This window comes from Peromyscus californicus, unplaced genomic scaffold, assembly GCF_007827085.1.
Source record: "Peromyscus californicus insignis strain IS unplaced genomic scaffold, ASM782708v3 Scaffold_5__1_contigs__length_169319896, whole genome shotgun sequence".
Taxonomy (NCBI): Eukaryota; Metazoa; Chordata; class Mammalia; order Rodentia; family Cricetidae; genus Peromyscus; species Peromyscus californicus.
Genome location: NW_026294573.1, coordinates 156,541,915 through 156,567,765, shown reverse-complemented (window position 1 = coordinate 156,567,765; position 25,851 = coordinate 156,541,915). Strand labels below are relative to the sequence as shown.

Below are 25,851 nucleotides of genomic sequence, written 5' to 3'. Positions count from 1 at the left end.
TTTAACCAGGGATTAATCCATGTGGAATAATTAATGTAACCATGGATTTATTGTATGAACCTCACAAGTGGGTACAGAATTGAGCACAATGACTGCCACTTCTAGTAGCTCTTAACTCAACAGGCAGGAGTAGGGTCCTTCCCAATCCATGAATGATTGTTCACAGGCCCAGTTTTCTGTAGGCTCAATGAAGGCAAGTACAGCATCTTTGAGATCTTGATCACACAAGCTGTGTCATGCCCAGCAGACTGTATTTCTTAAACCTTTCCCCTTATATAAATAATTATTATTTAAATGTGATATTGTCCTTTCCTTAAGCCGTTGAAAATAAATGGTTGATTTCATTGGCAAGGAGGTAATAAAATATGTTTTGTTTTCCATACCTGCTTTTGAACCTTTTTTCTCCATTTCTGGGGACCAAAACTGGGGTCATTTGCTTGCTAAGCAAGCATTCAAACAGTGAGCTGTCTCTCCCAGACATACTAAATGATTTTTGCAATACTACTTAGCAAAATGAAATGTTACTGTTCATAATAGCCCCAATTTTCTCTTAAGAAACCAGATTAAATATTGAAAATCTAGAATTGGAACAAATTGCTATACATATACAGGTGAAGTGGTATATGGTGTCATATATCTCTATGTCATGCAGTAGGAGGCTGAGGCAGGAGGATGGTGAGTTCAAGAACATCTTGAGCAACATAGTGATGTTATCTCAAAATATATAAATAAATTATCCATAAATTAAATTCATCTAAAAATAATCAGGGGTACTGTCTGTGTGCTTTCTTTCTACCTGCTCCATGGCTTAAGGATAGGTTTTTACACTCTGTTGCTTTACTTTCAGGAAGAGCTTTGGCAATAGTGTATTCTCTCAAGGCCAAATGTCATATTTTTGTTTCAATCAATCCTCAAAAAACTGTCTTGAAAATATTACTGATGTCTAGCCATGAGTGGTGGGCTATGCCAGAGTATTCTGTCATGAACTACTTATTGAGACCTTGTCTCAAAATCAACACACATAAAACACATATATAACAACATGGTGATTCACAGTAGTATTAACAAAGGTATCACTATTCCTTAAACTAAGGCAGTTTTATGTTGAAGGTTTATTCTCTTACTTGCCTGAGTAAGTAAGTCAAGACCTGGCATTATTCTGTTGAAAATGTTTTCAGATTCTTTTAGTCTTTCATGTGACCTTCAGTTAGAAGATTGAGTATCAGATTCTCATGTCACTAAGAGTCCTTACTTCTAATTAGCAAAGACGTGCACTGCTTCAGGATGACTAGCTGTAACAGGAAGCTGATGACTCCCTGGGAATCTTATAAGACAGTCTGGAGAAGCACTGTGTCATAAACTGTGTTCTAAGTGGTCCATTTGATGTCTTGTTTTCTTTCCACTTTTCCCCTTCCAGTGAAATCAGATGAGTTACAGACAATCAAGAAAGAATTAACCCAGATCAAAACTAAAATTGACTCCTTGCTAGGGCGCCTGGAGAAGATTGAGAAGCAGCAGAAGGCAGAGGCAGGTAAGTGGAAAGGAATTTGTGGCCACAGACAGGTTGGAATTAACCCCACAGCATCAATTGTAGAATGCAGGCCAGAGGGAGACCAGCTGAATCACTAAGTTACAAAGCCACAAACAACTCTTGTAAGCCAAGAATTGCACGGATAAATGGGGCTGCTTTGGAAAATATTAACAAATACTTCTAAGATTAAGGTTGAAAAAGGATAGCATTTTGATGGAACAATCAATAGTAGATACATCCAAATTAAAACTTCCTATCTCAGTATTAGGTAATTTGTAAGAAAATAAAGACAAGTAATGGATAGTGTTATCAAGATAATATATTATTCACATTTCATTAAATTAACCACAGTACAATACAAAAAATTCCAAATACCATTATTACAGAGCCCAAATTCTGTCTTTCCTGTGACCTTATAAAATTTCTTTACCCTAATTCAGAAACTGGGAAGCATACAGCAGGTCCTTGGCAAACACAGGCCAAATTATTTGATTAATCCTTTACCACTCAATGGGCTTTTTCGGGATTATCGTCATAGTTCCTACCCACAGTCTAACACAGTTATCACACCTTTTCTTGTATAATGTTTTAAGATCACATGAAATGAGAATTGGGATGAACTCAGAGCTGCTCCATATTTTGATTTGCATTTTTCAAGGTGCTAGGTAGCTCACAGGCTGCTGTATAGCTGACATGGAGGTTAAGAGGAGACACATTAGGTATATACAGTGTGTGCCTCTTTCAAACTTAGCCCTTGCTCCAAGGATTGTGTGAATAATGTTACTTGTGTGTGTATGTGGTCCTGAGATTCAAACAGAACTAAACTTACTAGGAATTTCACTTCTTAAAAATCAAATAAATGAGCAATATAAGTTTGAGAAGTTATTATTAAGTCCTGCTCCTTTCACAGAATGCAAACAAAGGTTCACAGGCATAAATTTATTTCTGCAGCCACATGAGTGGTTTGTGATATACCTGGGTCTTAAGATTAGGACTCAGGTTTCTCTCACAGCTACATTCCTGGCTTCCCTGAAGTGAGGCTACTAGGGTACTCTTATCTAGTGAGCATTGTTGGGGACTAGAGTTGTTGCTGAGGCGCCTGCTTGGAATATAGAACTCCTTGCTGGAACCCATGATTCCTAAACTAAAGCAAGCAAATACCTGCCTGCCTGTTTACTCTCAACCAGAACTGTTGCCCACCTCCTGGCTGAGCTATGGAACATTTCTAGTTATAAACACTTCAGAATAAGGTTATTCAATCCATACTTTAAATATCTCATTAAAAATAACAGAAGTCAGTTACTCTCCCTAGCATGTTAATATGAAAGAGACATGATAGATTAAACTGAACAACTTCTCCTGAAATTTTTAATAGCACATTTTTAGACTGAGAAAAGCTACATTGCCTACACTTCACAGTAAAGAAATTTAGAGTTTTAGAAAGTTTTGATGCACTGTCTATACCCATAATCTAAAGTGTCGCTGTAACTGAAATATCCTGTGATGTTGCCTAAGTCAATATTTCCCTTTGAGGAACTTCTGTAGAACTCATTATTATGTAAAACAACCCCTAGAGCAAAAGACTTTGATAACCAATTTGCACTTCAGTTTAAAGGATTATAGAGAACTCATTTAAATATAAATCACCTCAAAGAGAAAAATGTGATCCTTATTCCAGCATATTATACCTTCCGGTTTCCTGCAATGAATAATACCTGCCACAGATCTTGCTGCAAGATCATCTATAAAAGTAACACTCTAATTCAAGCCCCGATTTTCCTTTTATAAAAGCTGTCATCTTGCCTTTGCGCATCTTTAAACTTTTCCAGTCATGAGACCGTTACTTTCAACATGACAAGTCTTGTCCTTGTTGTTGTTCCTTTTACATGCTATGAAGAAAATGGAGGTATTTAATTCGTGACTTCACTGTCTTGTAATTGTCTTCTGAATAGCATCTCTATTTATGGAGATAATATAATTCTCTTCTTCATTTCCTGTATTTTCTCTGTGGAAAGAAATCAGAATTATATGGAAAGAGTTAACACTGTGTTATGGAGAGAGGAGTAAAATGCATTAAAATTCATTAAAAGGTACTCAAAACCTCATTATTAAATCCAGGGGCTCTAACTTTAATGTTTAATTGGTTGAAAGCTAATTATTTGCTAGCTAGCACTTATTCTTCATTATTGCTCTTTCTATATCTTATTCCTTACATAGTATTAGCCATTTAATAAGGACTGTTTTCAGCATAAATGTAGTCAAGGGGGAAGAAACAGATGACTAGGGAGAAAAGAGAATTCAGAACATGGCTGGGCAAGATATGGGGTAAGTTCTGGCTGAGCTTCACAGGATTTGTTTCCCCAGTCACTTCAAAGGGAGTTCTAAAACTTTCCAACAAAATCATTATAAAACACAATCATATTATTATGGACTGTCTACACCATAAAATGTTTTAAAAAGATCTCCATGCACCTCTTCATTTGACATTCTAATCTTTCTGAGTACAAGATCACATTCTCTTTTTCCTTACTTTAAACGTTACAGAATCATTGACCATGACCAGGGATGTAGCAAGGCTGGGGACCTTTTAGACTACAGCAATGGAGAATGCCCCTCTAACACATACACAAGCACTTAAAACTGTGCTTACTGTGATCCCGCCATACATATATTGGTTTTCCACTGAACAAAACAACTTTTTAAAGATGTAGAAAACATATAAATTAATGAAAGCAATGATTAGCACTTCATAGCAGTTTAGATTATAAATGGATTTCATTCCTAGATGATTCTTTAGAAGGAGCCAAATGTAAATTGTCACACACACACACACACACACACACACACACACACACACACACACACAATTTATATGGCTGGCTTGCCTTGTGATATCATATAACCAAGAAGGTAAACCACAAAAAGGAAAGGTATATTGTAGTTTGAGTTTTCCTGCCTGGCCCACAGTCAGGACAAATCTCTCTCACCTGCCAGTCCCACAGCCACTCAGACCCAACCAAGTAAACACAGAGACTTATATTGGTTACAAACTGTATGGCCATGGCAGGCTTCTTGCTAACTGTTCTTATATCTTAAATTAATCCATTTCTATAAATCTATACCTTGCCACATGGCTCGTGGCTTACCGGCATCTTCACATGCTGTTTGTCATCGTGGCGGCTGGCAGTGTCTCTCTGACTCAGCCTTCCACTTCCCAGCTTTATTCTCCTCCTTGTCCCGCCTACATTTCCTGCCTAGCCAATGGCCAATCAGTGTTTTATTTATTGACTAATCAGCAACACATTTGCCATACAGAACATCCCACAGCAGTATATTATGCATCACACAATTGGCTGAATTACTCCACAGGAAACTACATTAAAAAACAAAATTTCTGTCACAGACCAGTGCAAAGAGCAATGGACATTATTTGTCTTAGACTTACTCTGAAAAGCATACCTAATACATGAGCAGCAGCCTTGTTTGGGTGGTTACAATGTTAAACTGAGAGGTGAATTGAATTATTAGGAAGACCACAAACTTCAGTCATAGTAATGAATGTATCCTACCTGTATGTTTTCATACAACACAGAATTGTAAAAAGTTAATGCTGAAATAGTTGTATTATAAATTAATATAAAATTATAGGACTTCTTAAGAAACAAATGAAAAATTTCAACCTTAATATTCACTCCACACCTGAAAAATCTTTTCAGTTAATACTGTTGTTCATCCAGTTCATGCATTTATTTTATCTGATGACCACTGATGACGTTTTTCTGTACCAACCCTCTAGTAGGCTCTCCTTACAGGAATGAAGATGAATTTGGCTCTCACCTGATTTAACCATTCTTCCCCTGTCATTTGAAGCTATGTGCATACAACAGTCTATTCAGTATTTAGGATTTCTAATATTTCAACCTTTCCAAGGCATTTGAACATGGACTTAACATGGTTCATCTATGACTTTATCTAAGCTGAATTCAAATTTTGGTTGAATCATCTCTGACGTCTCTGCCTACAGTAATAGCAAGAAGTCATGGAGCTGCTTGTCTTGTCAATTTATTTTGTATCCTGAATCATTAATATCTCTCCTTTCTGGTCATCTATACTTAGTCAAACATGGACTATTAGAACTCAAAGAAAAGAGTATTCTTGTCAGGTCTTCTTTCCCCAACCTCAACTGTGGCCACTGATTCTATTCTGAATATTCCTGAATGCAGCTGATGATGCTTCCAATAAGAGACAGTGGTTTTAACTCGGTTTCCTTCTTACACTACTTGAAAATAATTATAAAGCTTTGAAATAAAGCTCCATTGCAAGAACAAACATAGAATAAAAGTTCACAAGTCAGATTGTTGAAGATATTTATGTTTCTAACTTAATACCTCCCAAATGTCCAAGTCCAATTTTAAAATCAGAATTCCCACAAGGCTCTAAGTTAAATGTACTAAGTGGGTAAAAATCTGTGGAGGAAAAAAAAAAAACATACTCCAAAGTCCTCATTCCCAAATGTCCCTGACATAATTTGACAGAGGAATAAAGATTTCTATAGAAAAGCTAAAACAGTAGGCATCAGGGTAGACAGACAATAAGCAAGCCTGAGAAAGAAAAAAAAGATTATACATTTGCTCTATAGATTCCAGGTTCTCTCCCCTCATCATAGGATACTAGGTGAATCGTCACTTAAGAACACGAGCAACCTAAGAAATAGCACTCCATATGCTGACATGGCATCCCCAAGGAAGTGATCAAGCAGACTGCCTTAATAAAAAAAAGAAACCTGTGTTTACATAGCAGCTGTGAGTACCTAAATGCTTCTCTTATTATATGAAAAACTAATGATCAAGGTAGAAGAAAATATTAAAAGCAAACACACATACACACAAAGAACTCAGAGGAAGTAGATTGTACAGAGGAACAAAACTTTAAAAGAAAACAAAATGACAGCAACAAAAAACTGATTGATATCTTCAGAGAGAAGAGACAGAACTGCACTGATGAAATAAGAACAAAATTATAAAAGTCAGTGTTCAAAAGGCACATAGGAGTTTATAGGAATTAACATACAGTAGCACAAACGAACAACTCAGGGTGACTGGAGGACCAAGATGAAGGAACTCAAATGAAAATCTGTAACAGAGCTGGGCATGAAGATGAAAAGAACATACAATTATAGAATAAATGGTAACAGCAAGGTTCTGGACAAAAACTGTGAAAGACCATTCAAAAATTATTTTCATTTTTTTTTTTAAAGAAAGCAAAACTGAAGGATGTGGTTGACCAGTTAGTGATGATTTACCAAGTACCTAAGGAAATGCAAATAGATGGAAAAGAAAATAGATGCAAATCAAACCACACCCAGAACCAGGGGAGGGAAAGACAGTCCTGGAGCAAGGAGGAAAGAGAGGAAAAGAAAGAGAGAAAGGTTTTCATATAAAGAAACAGGAATCAGAAAGCCAGAGCGTATGGCCTATTGCCAGCCACCCTGAAAGCTGGTGTATGAATAGATAAAAGGTGTTTCCAGATATGCAAAGTCCCAGAAGATTTACCTCCAGGTCACATGTTAAAATATGCATTTATATCAGACATATGAACATTTTAATGAAGTATTTGAGCATTCAGCAATTTACACAAAAGACGTCCTTAGAACTCCACCTAGCAAGAGGAGATAAGTGTCCTCAGGAACAAATCAAATTAAATATTTGATGGGCTAAAGTGAAAATACCCTTTAGAGATAGCTGGAAGTTTCTGATTGGCTAGACATTTTAGTTTTTTTAAGCAATGCCTATTTACTTTGAGTTGGATTTCAGTATGTTGCAAAGGAAGCCAAGGTAGGTACTTGCATTAGCTTGTGTTTTCACACTTGTTTTGCTACAGCCTTTCTCCAGAGAGTATTTGGGAAAATGTACTTCCAAACAAGGATAGAATGCAGAAAAGGGAAAATATAGCTTTCCCAAAGCTGGCATCTGAAGATGACTTGGGCCAAAGAGATTCTTGAGATGGCTGTAAAGGGGATTCTAAGAGAAAAGCTGGCCAAGAACTTTGCAGAGGCACAAGCCAGATTGGGCACATGATCCAGACCAGGGACACAGGTGCAGAAATCAGCCAGACTAACTACATCAAAGACATTGAGAAAATAACTAATGGTTGAGATACTTTGCACATCTGTGTGGGGAAGGAATAAATTTGTGTTAAGTCCATAGAGTAGCCTCTTGAAACTAATTTCCTTAAAACATAAGGCATTTTTAATCATAAGGAAATTAGAAAAAAAAAATAGTCCAGTGGGCTGGAGGCATGACTCACCGGTTAAGAGTACTTCTTGCTGCTTTTACAGAGAACCAGTGGGCAGCTCCCACTGTGTAAGTGGTGGCTCACAATCCCCTCTAATTCCAGTTCCAGGGAATCTGATGCCTTCTTCCCGCCTCCATGGGGCCCCATATGCAAATGTGCATACATATGCACAGACGTACACAGAAATAAGTAAATAAATAGTAGTTTTTAAAGAAAGTTCAGGAAATAGTATTAAAGTGTACTTACCACTTAGCTGCTCAAAACATTTATAAACTTAAAAGAATGTAAAAACTGAAAATTGAATTGATCTATTCCAGCTTATAATATTACTTTCTAGGGAGATGCAAAGTGAGTAGAAATTATTTGACAAATAAACGAGTCTATGAGACAGTAAGGATTATGTCAACAGATAATTCATGGAGGACTAAGATGGCGTGTGTGTAGAGGCATAAAGATACATATTGGAAAAAATCAGCTGGGCGAGCAAAAGTCTTCAAAGAGCTAGGAATGGTTGGCAGATAGAAACCACACTTCAAAGTGGGACCTCTGAATATGGGACTACAAAAACTGGAGGTTTGTAAAGAAGCCAACTTTAATCAAGGCAAAATAGATGAAAACTTTTGAAGTTCGTACTGGCAAGAATCTTCTACTTTACTGTCAGACATGCAGAAAAGCATGCCTGCACTGAACCCAAGGCGAGAGCAGCTAGTGAGATGCTCCTCAAGACTGTTGCATTCGGAGTTGGGCACAGAATTACACTCTGAATAAAGATGAGACTGGAAGATATTCAAATGTTAGACAAACTGCCTGAGCTGTGTTATGAGGTGTTGGCAGTTCCTGCCCAATGTGATTAGGCAAATTATGATTGATAATTACCTTTAGCAAAGTTACGCTCCTTTCTCCAAATAGACCGAGAGACTGGGCAGTCCATCCATATGATGACCTGTCAGGGGGATGCATACTAGATATGGAGAACACTCATGGGTGGAAAAGATATCTATCTCAAATGGGCAAAGAAAGGAAAAGTAATTGAACACTTTCAAAGTGAAGATTCTAGGAGAGAGTGAGCCTGGGGTGAGCAAGAAGCCTATCTAAAGCTTAGTTACACACAAGGAAGCGTGAATCCTGTCTTAGTGATAACTGTTACTCCAGTTGTGATCCCATTTTCTTCCGTGTCCTGTCTGTGCCCCGTCACTATGCTGTAAATCTTGTCAATTCCATTCACAAGCTTCAGCATTATCCTCTATTACTCAGACAGTTAGGGTTTCCTAATCTCTCCTTTGTTAGTTGTACGGCACCGCATAACTCTTATTTCTCCAGACCACTGCCCCTATCCAGTGTTGATCCCCTTCCCCATGCTCATAGCTCTTTAATACCCTGTCGATGTATTTCACATATTCTTCATTTCTAGACTATAACCTAATGATTTGATAATTTTACTGAATGATGCAACCATCGCCACAATTCACTTAAGGCATTTTCATGCCCTAAAAAACACCCCTTCTTGGTTGTTTTCTCTCTGTCCCATTTTCCATGTGGAAAGTCGATTCACATTGCTGAAACAGAGAGCTCCAGACAGGAGTGAGACAAAATTACATGTACACGCCATATAGATTGAATCTACCTGACAAATCCTGAGACATTTGGGAAAATGTTCATAAAATTTACAAAATGACGGAAACAATATCTCCTTCAAATTATAATATTTAAGTAAGCATAATATTTTTTAATAATTTAGATTTAAAATTTTGAAATTTCACATGACAAATTTGGGTTAATTCTCTCTAAAAATTCATTTATGCAATGAATATTTTAATCAAAACACATTTCTCATATGTAATTTTCCTATGGTTGTTAGTAATAGCATCTGTAATGAATTGGATATTTAGCTGCAGCACTTTTTAAACCATTTAATTAAAACTCATAGATGTTTAAAATAGAATCTTTTGAAAATAAATTTCATACTGATTGGGAAAATATTGATTGCAAAATTCTATCTTGGCTGTAATAAATAATGGAGTGTTTTTGTATCAACAGTCTTTTCCCTTGTCTGCTAAGTACAGTTTAGCTGGAAGTTAGCTAACAATTAAGCCAGCATGTCAAAAAGCTTAACTGCCGCCTCAACCAATTTTCAGTCATATTAATAACAACTGTGAAGAAAACACAATTTAATAAAAATGCTTTGATGACAAATCCCAACAACTGTAACTTGTTTCCTGGATCACATACAGCTTCCAAAGTAAAATGAGGTCTGCTGAAAAGCTTTTCACCTTTTCATATCAGGACAGAAATTTAATATCAAATGATTTCTTTTCAATCCATTTGGAGCCATAAATAATTCCCCTGAATCAGAAATACCAATCATTTGCATTTCTTTTCCTTTGACAGTCATTGTTTAGCTAGAATATGTTTCTTAACTGAACGGATTTTTTTCATTCTTGAACTTAGAGATTATCCTCTCTTTGAAGAAATTCAAAGTATTCTTTCCCTGAATGCCAGGTAAGCTCCTCTGTATCCTGGAGATGCATTAGGAGGCAGCAGAGTCTGTGGAGTCTGAAGTCTTCCTGTGGATTCCTTCTCTCACTTGCTTTATTTATGCCACAGTTTCCCCATGTATAAAATGAACAATAATACTCTTGAAGTGTGTCCCAAGGACTAGTGCTCATGATTATTGTATGGTCAGTACTTCAGAAGAACTCACTACTTCACTAATGTGTAGTCAGTATAAATCTTTTTGTTGTGTATTAACCTTATAATTTAGATAACACTGGGATTTTTTTATTTGACATTAACTGCTAGCTTTGGCAGTCTTGATCCACACTTCCAAAAAACAGTGTAAGACTAACTCACTTCTCTGCTCAGAAAAGAATCCATCACTTTGACACACATAAACCAACAGAGAGGCTCTAAGATATGCCAAAACACAAAATTAGCACTTTTCTATAACATATGAATACTCCACATTTATTTTTCTTTTGAGTAATTGTCAATATAAATATGAACAATTCTCCTCTAAGAATGTTTCAGGCCCCTTACTCTGCTACAGATTGTGTCAGGAATATTTGTTTTGAATCTTCAGAACTTCTATTTTGTTATCATGATGCCAAAGTCAATGCCATTTTTTTATAGGAAGGTTCTGAAATGTAGGCAGAGGATTTTATTATTGGATTCCACACAACTCATGAATATATTCAGCAAATGTTTTCATGTAAGGCTGTGACCTAGGCAGCAGCAAAAAGAGAGAGAGAGAAAGATGAATACAAATATTTCTGCCTGAAAAGTCTTTACTGATATATATAAAAGTGCACACATGTGCATTCATGCACACAAACACATACATATGAAATTTCCACATGTTCACACAAAGAGAATTATGGAGATAAAATAAATACTACAAAATTTACATTAAACCAATGCTATTCATTTCTAAAAGAAAGAAATTAGATAATTATTCATAAAAACAGAACTAGTTCTTTTGCTTCAATTTTAGCAAGATATTTTTTAGACCAAAAGTGATCATTCAGCTGCAAAACAGTAGCTTAGTGAACAACTATGTTTTCATGTGTGATTTATTCATGGATCCTATTACTTACTGTTCTTGGTATGTGACACTTCCCACTGAGCCAATTTCAAAAGTCTATGCTGACCACACCTTATGAAAATCCAGGCTGGCCTAATTTCTGTTCAACTGTTAAGTTCCATGAATCAATTACCAGTATAACTCAGGGGTTTATATTTTCAACCCAGATAATATCTCCTAAGCATTTAATCTTTCAGGTTAAAGAATGAATGGATGCAGACAGCTTACAGATTTTTCTTTCCAGCTTTGAACTGTACTAATAGCCTGATGTCTTTGAAATATACTCTCAGAGGAATCACAGGCACAGTATATGTACAGAAGCCAAAGAGTAATTTAATATTTTATGTTTGTTTAAACAGAAATAAGAAGGCCATGTGAAAGCCAATACGAAAAATTATCTCTTCAATATGTTCTTAAAAATTCAGAAGTAGAGATTTTTGACAAGGAAATTTTCTGTATAGTTATCAAATAATCAATAAAGGTTCCACTTTAGCATTATTTTGAGCTCTTATGATAGTGTATTTGTGTGGTCTCTGAAGTTAAAAGGCACATTCACACCTTTTCCTCATTCAAGAAAACAACTACTTTGGGAATCCAATGTTACATTTTTCACTTACCTTTCAGAGAACAAAACTAAAGTTCATTGGAATAGTAATTAGCAGAAATATGTGCCTTATGTCTTATATCCTAACAACTTACAGCATAACTTATACTTACCAGACTTACCTGATGTCGACAGTGCCACCACTAAGTAACTTAAATAGCATTAGAGCCCTCTCCTCTGGTAGAGGACAGGACACACTCCACTTTTCTGTCTTTTTTCAACAACATTTATTATTCTGAGAACTGAAATGGAAGAATGCATAGACACACATTATTATAGAAATAATTACTGTAATGATATTCAACAATATGTAGAAAAGGTTACCTCTATATTTATATAAATTTTAAACTTATTGGGTTGAATCAGAGTGTGTAGATCAATGGTTAGTTTCCTCTTAACTCACATTATGAAAAAAAAAGGAAATGAATGTCTAAGACTTTTACTCTCTAAGTTGTTTTTATGGTCATGAAAGATGAGTAAGTAAGTTCAAAGTGGAGCCTATTTAAAGCTCAAATCAAACAGTGGAATGATGTTTTAATAAAATAACAGTAAGCAAAATTAATGAAAACAACATCACTTTTAAGAGATTATGAGCACAGAGGGGAACGCTATATAGAGAGAAACAGGATGTGGTCTTGTTTGCCCAATCACAGGAGATGAGAACAACCAGTAGAGAGATAACTACTGTACTGTCAGCACTACTTCCACGTAAGACCTTCCGCAAACAGAATGTACCAGTCCTGGCAGTTAGAGGGAATTCTGTTAGTGTGGAGTTTGGCTTCTCTTGTTGAGCACTTATTATTTGCAAACTACTATACTAGCACTTTTATTTTCTGCATCAAACCTTAAAAATTTAGGAACATTTATCATCTGTAGAGAAGAGAAAATAGGCACATGGTAGGTCAATCATTTCTTCCTTGTAAAGTACCACACTCCCATTAGGTAATGAATCCCGGCTGTGGTTCTAGGCAGTTTGACATCAGGATTTTTCACTTGGAGAGACTATCCTTTTTAGAGTCTCATATAAAATGAAATATTTAGGAAGATCTGTATACTAATGTAAATATTTATTTATATATTCTTAGCATCTTAAGACCCTACTTTTTACCAAATTCATTTTTAAATAAATTTGCTTACATGTAAGCATACACATATGTATGCATGTAATTTAACAACTGAATAAATTTACTGAAAATATCCTTATCTTTTACATGCTCTTAACAGCTCATTCTTTTTAAGAGTTCCCTGTTTCTCATGGTTTTTCCAAATGACTCTTTAGCAACCCAAGGTAGTAGTCATCTGCTTTCTCCCCCCTAGAAGCTCAGAAGAAGCAGTTGGAGGAGAGTATAGAGCTGATCCAAGACGAGTGTGTGTCAGAGAATGCAGACCACTCCACAGAGGAGCCTGCTGAAGGAGGGCAAGAAGCGGATGGAGGAGAAATGACTGATGGGGTAGAGGAGGACTTCGATGAAGATGGGGGTCACGAGCTGGTAGGAATGCAATGTTTGGTGTCCACATCTGTTGGGTAGCAGCAACAGCATTTGATCAAAACATCCATTCTAAAATAAAAATTAAATCATTTGGGGTTTCTTTATCTTTTGTGAATATATTCAAAGGAACATCAGTACAGTGCTTTGCACATAGCAAGTGCTCAATGTATTTTTTATTAATTTAAACAATGAGGGTGAAAATGAACGTAAAATGTAAGTGCTACATACAATGCTAGGTATAATAAAGTCCCAAATGTAAGACTTTCTTCTGCACATTCTCTATCATAAAAGAAAATGTGCATTTGTACAATTAAAGGTGTGGGTGGACACAATATGATGGTGACAAAAGCCATCTAATTTTTTTCACGATTGTTTATTTAGCTATTTATTTTGTCTGTGCATGTACACACATTTGTCCAGATCAGAGAACAGCTTGCTGCAGTCAGTTCTCTTTTTGCAGCATGTGGACCCCACAAGACTCAGAATTGTCAGTCTTTACAACAAGCACACTTACATACTGAGGATCCCAACTAAGGTCCTCATGCTTGTATGGCAGGAACTTTACAGGCCACGCTATTTCCCCAGCTCCCAAACTGAAATCCATTTCATTTGACTATGCTTCTGAGTGATCATATGTTAGAGAAAAAAAAATAGGCTGATGGGACAGAGCCTGATCATAGAGTCATGTGAATAAGAGCAAGCCTTTGTGATTTTATTATGATCCACTCACACAGAAACTGACTGAGCAGAGACATTGTACCTAAAAGTACTGAGATTTTTGCACTGAACCTTTGCTTTATAATCAGAAGCTTGGGGAGCTAAAGAATTAAATCTTATTATGTATGGTACTTCACTTTGGGATTTGGAAAATGAAGAATGTGGATGATTTTAATGTTAAGTCCTTCCTTCAGAAATAGAAACCATGGAGTTTGGGAAGTAAAAGCATAAAACGTCTCTTTTTCCGTAACAGAGGGCATAAGAGATGTGCAGATAGATGACACGATGATGCAATGTAGCAGGCGACAGAAGTCAGAGATAATCTCCTTCCCAAACGCCCAGGTAGTTACTCAGGCAGAAGCACAATTCCATTCCAATACAATGAGCAAAGAAGGAGGGATCCAATCTAAACCAACTAAGGTCCAACACAATGAACTAGTGGGAAGGGTGACACGTCCTGTGTGCAACAAGAAGAAGCTGAGGACATGTACACTGGCTGCCAAGTAACGTCTACTGAATATTCACTGAGTGAAATCAATTTCTGTGTGTCAATCTAATGGTATAGCATCAGAACGCTACTGAGCATGAACACAGTACTGTCAAAAAGTGCAAAAATAAATGCAATGATTGCTTCAAGTGTGGAATTATGTTTCTAAGGAAATGACTTCTTGTCTCAAGTAGCTTAATGTCTTAGAGACATGACAGATTTCCCTCATGTACTAAAAAGCAGACTTAGTCTTCATTATTGAGAAATCATTCAAAGCTAAAAATATATGGTGCTATAGTACTCTATTCCAATTTATTTATTAGAACATTAAAAGCAAATTAGAATTTTTTATAATTAAACTCCATATCTATCTATCTATCTATCTATCTATCTATCTATATATATATATATACCCACTAGCAAACTTTTACAAGGTTTTATTAAAAGAATGAGATTGAACTCGTGCTGTAAGAATAAATAATGAAAATATTACTTCTTAAAAGGATAAGCATTTTGCTGTTTGTTAAGGCCACAGACCAAAAGTATAAGAAAGAATGTAAAGGACTGAGAGCAATATAAAAAAGAGTTCTTAGGAAAGAATTGTACACATTGAGCATTGTCAGCAGAAAATCCTGTAGAAGGAGCTTGGAGCTCTACCTTGAAAGGTGCCAAATTAAAGAGACAGCAGTGCTTCCATCAAAGAAAAATTTTCTGATTGCCCTTCATTGTTCTCAGATAACTTAAAAAAAAACACCTGCTTAAAATTGAAAATACTTTAGAAGGCTTTGGAGATGACTTAGTAGGTGAGAGCACTCCCTACACAGCTGTGATGGTCTGGATTCAAACTCTCAGAACCCATGTAAAAGCCAGGCTTGACTGTGGGTACCTGTAACCCCAGTGTCTGAGGCAGTGATGGAATTGCTGGGGCTTACTGGCTGTCTGCCTTGCTCTTGGCTCAGTAAAATACTCTTTCTGAAGAGAATAAGATAAAGGATGTTAGTGAAGAGCATTGGAAATCCCCCTGTGATCTCTGCACATGTTTGGGCATATACTCACACACATTTGCATATACCACACTTACATCACCCCACACATACATATGAAGAATATATATAGTGACAGGATTGGTAAATTCACACCTAAGATGTGTCCCTTTTTAAGTACTCCCATTCTCTTTTCTTATTTCCACCAAACTTACATTCTTCTTATAGAAATTAAGAGAATCACAAGTAAAAGTAGCTAGAAAAGCACTTAGCCTTCTGTTAATTCACAAAGACAAACACACTGCCCAAGGGCAACATTTTCCTGGCCAATTTACATCTAATACCTTGTGATTGCTAACAGTGCCAGTTGAGTTCATATAAGGAAACCGTCCAGGAATCAGTACTTGCATCAGGTTCAGGTTTAAAACTACAGAGCAAAATCATCAATGAATGCCCTAGAGACATTATAGACAAGCAAAGCATTTGAATGGATTAAGGAGAATCTGAGTTCTTTTGGGTTTTATATGTAATCACTTTTTCCTTTGATGACTACAAGCAACCTAATCAGGCAATTCTAGTAAGAATCATAGAATTACCTAGCCAGGCTGTGTGATAGTTAGAAATGCAAATTGAGTACTATATTGTAATTCCTCTTTTAGGATTTAACAAAGCATTCAACTAAGCAGTAAGCCACCTGAGTCTTCTAGCTATTGAATTTCTATGCATGTTGGGAAAGGTCTGACCACAATCTAATCCTGCAGTTGAAGGGAACTCAAAGTAAGCATTGTGGTAGATCACTGAAAATTGAAATGCACAAAGCATTCTGGTCAATATTCTTGGCTTTTGTTTATAAGCAAGACAGAAGTTATCTACTTTTTGAAACTTCTTTTTCCTTTTCCTCCTTGTTTCTGTTTCTTTTGTTTTCATTTAAATTAAAATGATGGCTAGAGGAGAATGAACTTATTAGAATTATAAATCACAAAGAAGTAAGAAAGTTGTTCAGTAATCTGTATAATTTAGGTACATATTTTCCTAACTTGACACTCAGAAACCCTTACCTTGAGCTCTGTAGGTCTACCCCATGCTATAGTTCCTGTTCTCCTTAGATTGGAGGCTAAGGAATAAAGGAAGTTATCACATAGTATGAATAGAGTCATGATAAGAAACCAAGATGCATATGCCCTGCAAACCAGTTAACTACACCTTCATTACAGAAATGAGAAGTGACTGAGCTTTTGGTGACAGCTGGGACTGTGCTAGGTAAAAGAGGACAGGGGTGGAATGCTACTGTTTAAAGTGATGTGTTTGGGTGTTGAATTGAAAAGGGGAGGACTTAGGATGGTTAATTTTGCTTGTCAACTTGATTGGATTAATAAATACTTAAGGTACTGGGAAAGAGAGTGTGGCCCCCTGGAATCTGTACAGGGCATATCCAGATAACAAATACTCAGCACAACAGAGATTTATTACCCTGGACAGAGACTGCAAAGGCAACTGAACCAATAGCTGAGGAGCCCCCTACTGGATCAGGCCCTCTGGATAAGTGAGACAGTTGATTAGCTTGATCTGTTTGGGAGGCCTCCAGGCAGTGGGACCAGGACCTGTCTGTCCTCAGTGCATGAGCTGGCTGTTTGGAACCTAGGGCTTATGCAGGGACACTTAGCTCAGCCTGGGAGGAGGAGACTGGACCTGCCTGAACTAAATCTACCAGGTTGAACTCGATAACTCGATCCCCAGGGGAGTCTTTGCCCTGGAGGAGATGAGAATGGGGGGGGCTGGAGGAAAGGCGGGGGGGGGGGGCGCTGCGGGAGGGGGGAGGACAAAGGAATCCGTGGCTGATGTGTAAAATTAAATTAAGTTATAAAATTAAAAAATACAAAAAAAAACAAGCAAGAGAGAAAAAGAACAAGAGAAGCAAGAGAAGATACAGGAACAAGAGAGCAGGAGAGGATGTTTCTGCAGGAGTGGGTTTTTATGGAGAAAAAGAAGTCTGTGCTAGGATGAGTTGTTAAATCCTGATGGGACATATTAGCCAAATAATGAATTTTAATTGTTAAACCCTTGGTGTTTTGATTCAGGAGTGAGTCATTGTCCAATGAAGAGAATAAACCTTGGTGGCTAGTTTTAGGAATGTAATCTAACAGTTCTGAGCAAGGAATACAGAAAAGCAGAAAGGCAAGGCCTGCCAGAGCTATTCGCCATACTTGGGCCTAATAAAACCCCTTCATTCCCATCCTTTTGTTTTATTAATGGTCCCTGGTTGTTGGGAAAGTAGGAGCTGTTCTCTCTGGCTGATTCCTGCTGACATTGGGTCATTGTTGTCAGTGGAACCATGAAAGCTGGGTTGCTGGACAAGGTCAGGAAGAACAGTCAATGTCCGGGTTCTGTGGGACCATCTGAGGCTATGGAAGTGTAGTCTGTTAGGCTGGATTAGGATATAGATTCTGAGGAAACAGCTGGGGCTGACACTGTAGTTGATGGAGCAGTCTGTAGTTGATTTGAAATCTATTGGGACAGATAGACTAGAGCAAAGGTAAAGTTAAGGATTTGGGAGTGGATTTTTATCTTGGATGTATATTTAAAATGTTTAGGTTCATAGTCTTGGTAGTTGGGAAAAGGAGTATCAAGACCAGTGAAAGTGGGAGATATCCTACCCTTAGGAATGAAAGGCAGGAAAACTTGGGCTGTCACTTTGCAGGAGTACTTATCTGGAATGTGTTTGAGAGTTCCTGAGAGGAGCCAACAACATTTAGATTGACTATATAAGGTTAATTGGGGAATATCTGTCATCTGAAACCAGGTTCTGGTTGTAACAGGGAGAATACAGTTTGAGAGGTGTTCTTTATATCAAAACAGTTTTTTCTAGGGTGTCCAGCGGGGCTCTGAAATTGAAATATTTTAGGAACATGAATGATTGGGGTGGTTTTTGACAACAGGGATATCACTGATATCACTGACAAGAGGGACTACAGCTAACAGAGGGTATTGAAGAAAACCACAAAGAAAGTAGTGGGAGGCATTAAAGTAGGTGTCAGTGAAGTTTTGGAGAAAGAGAGAGTTTATTGGATGACCTTGACCCAAGTGAGAGTTTAGCTCTGTGTGTGTGTGTGTGTGTGTGTGTGTGTGTGTGTGTGTGTGTGTGTGTGTGTTTTGTGTGTGTGTGTGTGTGTGTGAGAGAGAGAGAGAGAGAGAGAGAGAGAGAGAGAGAGAGAGAGAGAGAGAGAGAGAAACAGAGAGATAGAGAGGAGATGGTTTGAATTTAATTGAGGTGTAGGATTTGTTTAGAATATTTGATGTATGAGGACATCTGGACACTTATGGAATATAAAGGAGGCAGTTCACAGTGGATGTTTGATAATCATTTGAGCAGAGGACAAGTAAGAGTATGAGAAGAGATATGAGATTTATTGTGTTTAGTAATGGTTGGCAGTGAGGAGCAGGTGTTTTTGAGGGAGCAAGAACTGGAGGGTGAGGATGAATACATAAAGCAGGGGTTAGGAGAATATCCTGTGCAGAAGGAAGGTTAGGTTTTGAAAGTAGGGTACCCTGAAGGGAAGTGAGATGAATTGTAAGAGAAGAAAGGGCAGCTTGAAGAACTGTCATGTCACCACGATTATTGTCTTTACTGATAATGGAAGGGTCAGTCTGGTGTGAGCCACATGGTGGCTCATAACCATCTGTAATGAGATCTGGTGCCCTCTTCTGGCCTACAGGGATACATGCAGACAGAACACTGTATACATAATAAATAAATACATTTTTTAAAAAAGGGTTAGAGATTACAGGGTGTAGAGAAAAAACAGCAGCATTAACAGAGTAAGCATTCTGGACCAAGTGAAAAGTTTCATTAGGCTTTTATTTGTTAATATGAGATTATTGTAGGGAGAAGAGGTGGGGCGGGGGCGTAGAAATGATCATTTTGAGACCCAAGCAGAGGCTGGTTAAGGATATGGAGTATTGGGGTTTGAAGATGTTGGCAGAAGGGTCTTTGAGTATAATTGAGGGGTTTATGATATGCAGCAAAAGAAGGTAAATTGGTGTCCCCTACAGTAGGATTGACTAATGAATTGGGCAGATGGTAACAGACATTATGGGATTTGGGAGAGCATGAGTATACAAATAGAGAAAAGGAAGAGGAGGGGTGTAGAAAGTTGTCTTAGGAGCTGTTGTTAGGGCAGAAGGCAAAATTAATGTCCATTTGAAAAAGATATCTTTCTTATTAAGGGTATAGAGAGCGAGGGTATGAGGAGGAAAGGTGGGAGAAGGAGAAGCCTGAGAAGGAGAAAGTTAAGTGTGGAGTATGGAGGGGTAAACTCAAGGTTCCTGGAAGGTATCATGGGACTAAGAGGAACTTCCAGACTTGTCTTGAATTACTTCTTGGATTTACATACCTTAAATTACTTTCTTAAACCCTAAATCCTTTTCTCAGACCTGCACGACTTACTTAAACTTTCATATATTAATACCTTTATATACAATAAATTACTTTCTTAGGGCTGCATACTTTGTATCCTTCATTTTTCATTGACCTACATAACTTACTTGTCTGTTTGTCATAACCTTTAGAACCAAATCTTTCTTAGTGTGAAGCCTGTCAGCAAGGTAAACCAGGATAAATTTGAGTAGGATGTATAATTTCAACTTTTTTCGTATCAATTAAAATGGCAGACACTTGCTTAGACAGTTGTTGGAGGCTTACATGGCTCATTGGGTGCAAAAGCAGTTGGTCTTCCTCTGTCAGACAAGGGCAGCATTTAATCTTCAGTTTTCAAGCAGAGAAGCAGGCCTTCAGACTTCAGACAGGTGGAGACATAGGACATCTAGAAGAGGGGAAGGGTATAGCTCCTTCCTTAGGTGTGTGCCCACAAAACCGCAAAGATTGTCTCTCTCTTTTTTTGGGGGGTGGGTGGGAATGAAAGATTGTCTTTTTTTTTTTTTTTTTTTTTGGTGGAGGTGAGTATAAGGGTTATTTTGAGTCTTAGGATGCACCAGTAATTTTTCGTATGTATTGAAGTTTTCAGTTGGGAGAGAGCAGATTTCCTTTGCTAGTAATGACCTTGAGCCAGGGTTGAAAGCCAAGGGCATCTCCTGGCTTCAAACATCTCTACTGAGACCTCAGGGAGGGAGGAGTTGTCATCCAAGCTCTATCACCAAGAGGGGGACGCAATGGTCCTAGGAGAACTCCTGGACTTGTCAAAAGGATTTTCAGACAGTTAGGAAGGGACAGCAGATTCTGGTGGAGTGACCACCAAAAGGAAAGGAAAGCTGTCAACCCGTCGAGCTGAATGGAATGTGCCTAGCAGCCATTCAAGGAAATCCACTATGGCCTCTGAAGGCAGTGGTGTGGTGCATTCTCCCTACAAAACAGACCAGGGATGCCTGACATTCAAAAATTATTACTTGATGTCTTGAGGAATGTTGAGGATGGGTAGTAATGAAAAACTCACCAATTAGCTGCTATAGGGTGAAGTGAATGGACTTCAGCTGTCCAGAAAGTTCAAGAATTGGATTGAGGTTCCTATAGAACACTCCTAGTCATTATCTGAATCATGACAATGAAAGGTAGGCTGGCCCCCTGGAATCAGTACAGAACATACTAAGACATCAAATTCTCAGCACAAAGGACATGTATTGCCTCAGAGGGGCTGCAAAGGCAGCAGCGGCAGCAGCAGCAGCAGCAGCTGAAGTAATCAGAAGCAAGCAAGAAAGCAAAAGAGCAAGAGAAGCAAGAAAGGCAACAGAAGCAAGAGAGGCTGTAGTCAGAGTCAGACTTCCTTTGGATCACCAGCTCATGAATAAAGTCCCGCCTGTGGTGATATTTTGTTCGTGCTCTAACAAATAAAGCTTGCCTGGAGATCAGAGTTCGGAGCTAGCCACTAGTTAACCACAGAGGCAACACACCTTTAATCCCAGCACGAGGGAGGAGGAAACGGGAAGTGACATGGTTGGGCAGAGAGAGGAATATAAGACAGGAGGACACAGGAGCTCAGCCCCCTTTCAGACTGGTAAGAGTTGGCTGTGGCTCCTTTGTCTCTCTGATCTTTCAGTGTTTACCCAATATCTGGTTCCAGATTTTTATTATTCAGACCAATTAGAATTTGTGCTACACCCACCTATCTTCTCTGTAATCTTCAGGCTCACTGAGAGACTCTGTCTCAAAAAAAAAAAAAAAAAAAAGTAGAAAGCAATAGAGGAAGACTCTCAAAGTCAACCTCTGTCCCCACATAAGCATGAAAAGGCTTTGTGCAGCATTGCCTTAAATCTGTTTCCTCATCCACCCCGATGGGAACAAGCTCCACTGCCATGCTTTCCCTGCAATACAATGGTGATTGTGCCATCAAACTCTACTCAAAATAAACTTACTCTCCCATGAGCTGTTTCTTAACAGATTCACAGAAAAGTACTACAGGGTTGACAGTGCACCTCCAGCTTCCACCCTGGAGTCTGTCTCTCCAGGAGCTCCACTGGCTCTATAAGAAGGGCTGCTCATCAGAAATTCTAGCCTTGCTCTTCTTGGATTCTCATATAATGTGAATGGTTTTAATTTCAACTAAAGGTCTTTGTGGAGCCCATTAGACAATGTTCTCTCCTGGCATTAGCTGACATAATTCATATCAAGGACCTCTGTGTGTAGTGTACGGCAAAGCAAGTTTAAACCCCCAGGACTCTGTAGAAGCTGCTTTTCTGAGACCTCAAGGCTTCAGTGCTTTTGTCTGTAAAACAGAGTTGGCAGTTACTTGTCTGATACAGGGTTTCTTGAGGAAGAAATGAAATGTCTTAAGATGTGGTCACAAAGTTATTCAATTAGAAATTAGCTGAGTCTGTGTGTAGAATTTGTGTGTTTTGTGAATTTTCATTTCATTATCTTTTTTTACTTCCTTTAATTTTGGTAACACTAATGTTACCAAGCCAGACTATAATTGGCATAGTGACATTAGTCACAGTGCATAAATAATAAAAAGGCTCTATATCAGCCCTTGCACAACTGCAGTGCATTCCTCCTTCTCAGAATCTCCGCTTTTGGGAGAATGAGAAGACTCAGTCAGGATCAGTATGATTAAATGCTTCTCTTATCTTGCTGCTCTCTGCTTTTCTTCTTGATGATGCAGGCTTGTAGAAATTCTCAGCACTGCTTTCTGTGGAAGATGTTGCTCTCAGCTAATACGGTCTCTCCTCACCTCCAAAGATACAGCATCCAAAGAGAGCAGATGTTGTCAGGCCCATTCCGGACTCACTGTGTCAGAGAAGCCATACCACAGTCCATATTGAAGCCAAGAGAATTGTGGCTCTCCCCCAAATTCATGTTGGAAACACTTTCAGGCCCCAGGTTCAATGCTCAAATCATGAATGTAACAATCAAGAAATGTAACATGAGCCACTGCCCCAGAGTCCAGCAATCCTCTCTACAGATAGTTCTATGAAGAGCTGCCATTTGGGTTTGTAAAGCTGAAGGCAGGCCAGAGGGAGCCACTTAAACTCCATCAGTAGCAGCCTGCCTCAAAGTAAAAGCAAGTTCTCACTTACGTTCACAGGGTCATGTATGACCCGACGCAGTCATCTTTCTGGATGGCTCCTAATTCTCTCCCACTCAACCTCCATCAGCCACATGACCTCCAGGCATGCCCTACTCAGCTCCTGCCCTACAGCTTTGTCATGCAGCCCCTCAGAACTTGGGGATCAGGAACACAGGCAAAGAAGGAAGGGCCTTGATGCTGTGCAGTTTTCAAGTGAGTAAATTAGAAACTGCTTGTGTAGACTAGATGATTAGAACACACCACTACCTGATATTCTTAACAAATGTTTGTGGAGTGCTAGAGATATAGAGTCTTCAGATGCAGCAGTTAAAAGCAGACCCCACAGATAAATTTGCATTTCAAAATAATAATGAATAAATTTCTAATAGAATCATGTTTTATGCATCACACGGAACATGCTTATATCATAATTTTTTCCTTCTTTATAATAGCCTCAAATTCAACTGACATTCTGTATTTTATTTGATAACCTACATAAAAAAGATTGCATAATATCTTTGAGCTCATTATTTAACTTATTTTAGCCTTGATATGATCATCATGAAATTGGAATATTTTATATATTGCTGCAATATTTTAAGTTTGGATTTTGTGTGTGTGTGTCTGTGTATGCATCTGTCTGTATATTTGTTAGTCTGTGTGTGTCATGTGTGTATATACCCATGTCTCTTTGTGTGTGTGAGAGAGAAAACAAACTAGAGAACAAGCTAGAGAGGAAGAGAGAGTGGGGAGAGGGGGAGAGGGAGGGAGGGAGAGAGAGAGAGAGAGAGATGTTAATGTTGGAGATCAGACCCAGATATTCTTGCATACTAGGTTAAATCCTTAATTTTTTGGATTAGTTATTATTTATATAGTTCTGGAAGCTCAAAAGTTCATGGTGCCAATATCTATGTGATATTTATTAGCATCCTTTTATCTGACTCACAGCACAGAACAACTAGTTCTCTTTTTTCCAGAGACAATAGTCCATAGTATGTTCCACCCTTGTAACTTTATCTGACCCTTTTTTCCTCCCATCCTGCCACCTTAAAATACTATTAATATGAGAATTTAGAATCTGGTTGAATCTCTAATCTGCTACTTTTTCTAGTGAAGCTGTCCATAAAGCATTACTATGTTTCCAAAAACTTCAGTTCTATGCAGGGCTTTGTATCTTTGAAGAACTTTATTTTTTTTTCGAGACAGGGTTTCTCTGTGTAGCTTTGTGCCTTTCCTGGAACTCACTTGGTAGCCCAGGCTGGCCTCGAACTCACAGAGATCCACCTGGCTCTGCCTCCCAAGTGCTGGGATTAAAGGCGTGCGCCACCACCGCCCGGCTCCTTTGAAGAACTTTAAACCATTAAATTTTTCTGAAATAAGTACTTTTTATTTTACAAAAATGCCATCAGCAAACAAGTATAATATTCTGAGATGTATTTCCATTTTGTTCTGTTAAATTTTTCTTTAATAGTTGCTAACTCATTCAATTCAAGAGAACTTTAATCTTCTCCCCATGGCTTCGTCTTTTCAACAATGTTAACCAGAGTCAGCAATGATTTATGATTTTTAATTTCATTTTTGCTACAGATTTGTTCTCTGACCATGTGATCTAATCACAAATTTCATAAGTTCATCAACTTCTTTTGTAAACTATCTGAATACTCAAAAATCCTTGGGTATCACATTTTCTTTAGCGATCCAATCATTTATTCATTGAAATAACAGCTACAGGGGGCTGAAGAGAAGCGCTGTAGCACAAATCCTAATTGGTCTTATAATAAAATCCCAGAGCCAGATATAGAGGTAAATGCTGAAAGATCAGAGGAAACACACCACAGCTACTTCTCACCTGGCCAAATCCTCAGCTGAAAGGGGAAAGTCCTGTCTCCAGGATCCTCAGACTGAATGCCCCTGAGTCCTCAGCCAAAAGGACTGAGTTCCTGTCTCCTCCTGCTTTACATGCCTTTCTCTTCCCAGCCACATCACTTTCTGTCTTATCTTTCCTAGTGCTGGAATTAATGGTGTGTGTGTGTGCTTCCCAAATACTAAGAGCAAAGCCACGAGATCCCAAGTGCTGGATTAAAGATGTGTGCCACCGCTGCCTAGCCTCCATGTTTAATCTAGTGGCTGGCTCTGTCCTCTGATCTTCAGGCGAATTTTAGTTGTTAGAGTACAAACAAAATATCAACACAAAGCTCAGCAATTAGTGTAATTGACTTATCTTCCAGAGAACTCAGGTTAAATTTCCAACACCCACATAGCAACTCACAGCCTATCTGCAACTACAATTCTGGGGAATCCAATGCCCTTTTCTGGCATCCACAGAACCAGACATGGACATAATGCACAGGCATACATTTATGAAAAAATCACCCATATGCATAAAATAATTTGTAAAAGGAAATAATAACTGTAACAGTCTTTTGACAGTAAAATATTAAAAAATAATTAATGAGTTAGATATTTCCAATTGCTAGAGTTGAAAAATAAGGCAACACAGTTCCAGGTTCTATAGAATTCTCCCTGGACTGAAGACTAGAGAGTTCTGCAGCCATATATACAGGCAGACTGTAACAGAGCACCACATTATGACAACTTATCCTGTGAGTTGTGTAGCAGAGCAAGTGAAATGAGATGTCAGATGACAGACT

The 25,851-nt window shown here is 38.1% G+C and overlaps 1 protein-coding gene across 10 annotated transcripts in view; it reads left to right on the top strand.

The window, feature by feature from the left end:
* Positions 1 to 25,851, top strand: part of Ralyl (RALY RNA binding protein like) — a 690,262-nt gene that overhangs the window by 628,846 nt on the left and 35,565 nt on the right. For 8 of the 10 annotated variants that reach the window (XM_052715025.1, XM_052715020.1, XM_052715026.1 and 5 more), the window contains 2 exons: positions 1,418 to 1,531; positions 13,327 to 13,499. The exons of 1 other annotated variant lie outside the window; for it this stretch is intronic. In XM_052715025.1, coding sequence (XP_052570985.1) covers positions 1,418 to 1,531; positions 13,327 to 13,499 — 287 coding nt within the window. The remainder of the gene's footprint in view (positions 1 to 1,417; positions 1,532 to 13,326; positions 13,500 to 25,851) is intronic. One more of the 10 variants, XM_052715021.1, reaches the window with a different exon arrangement.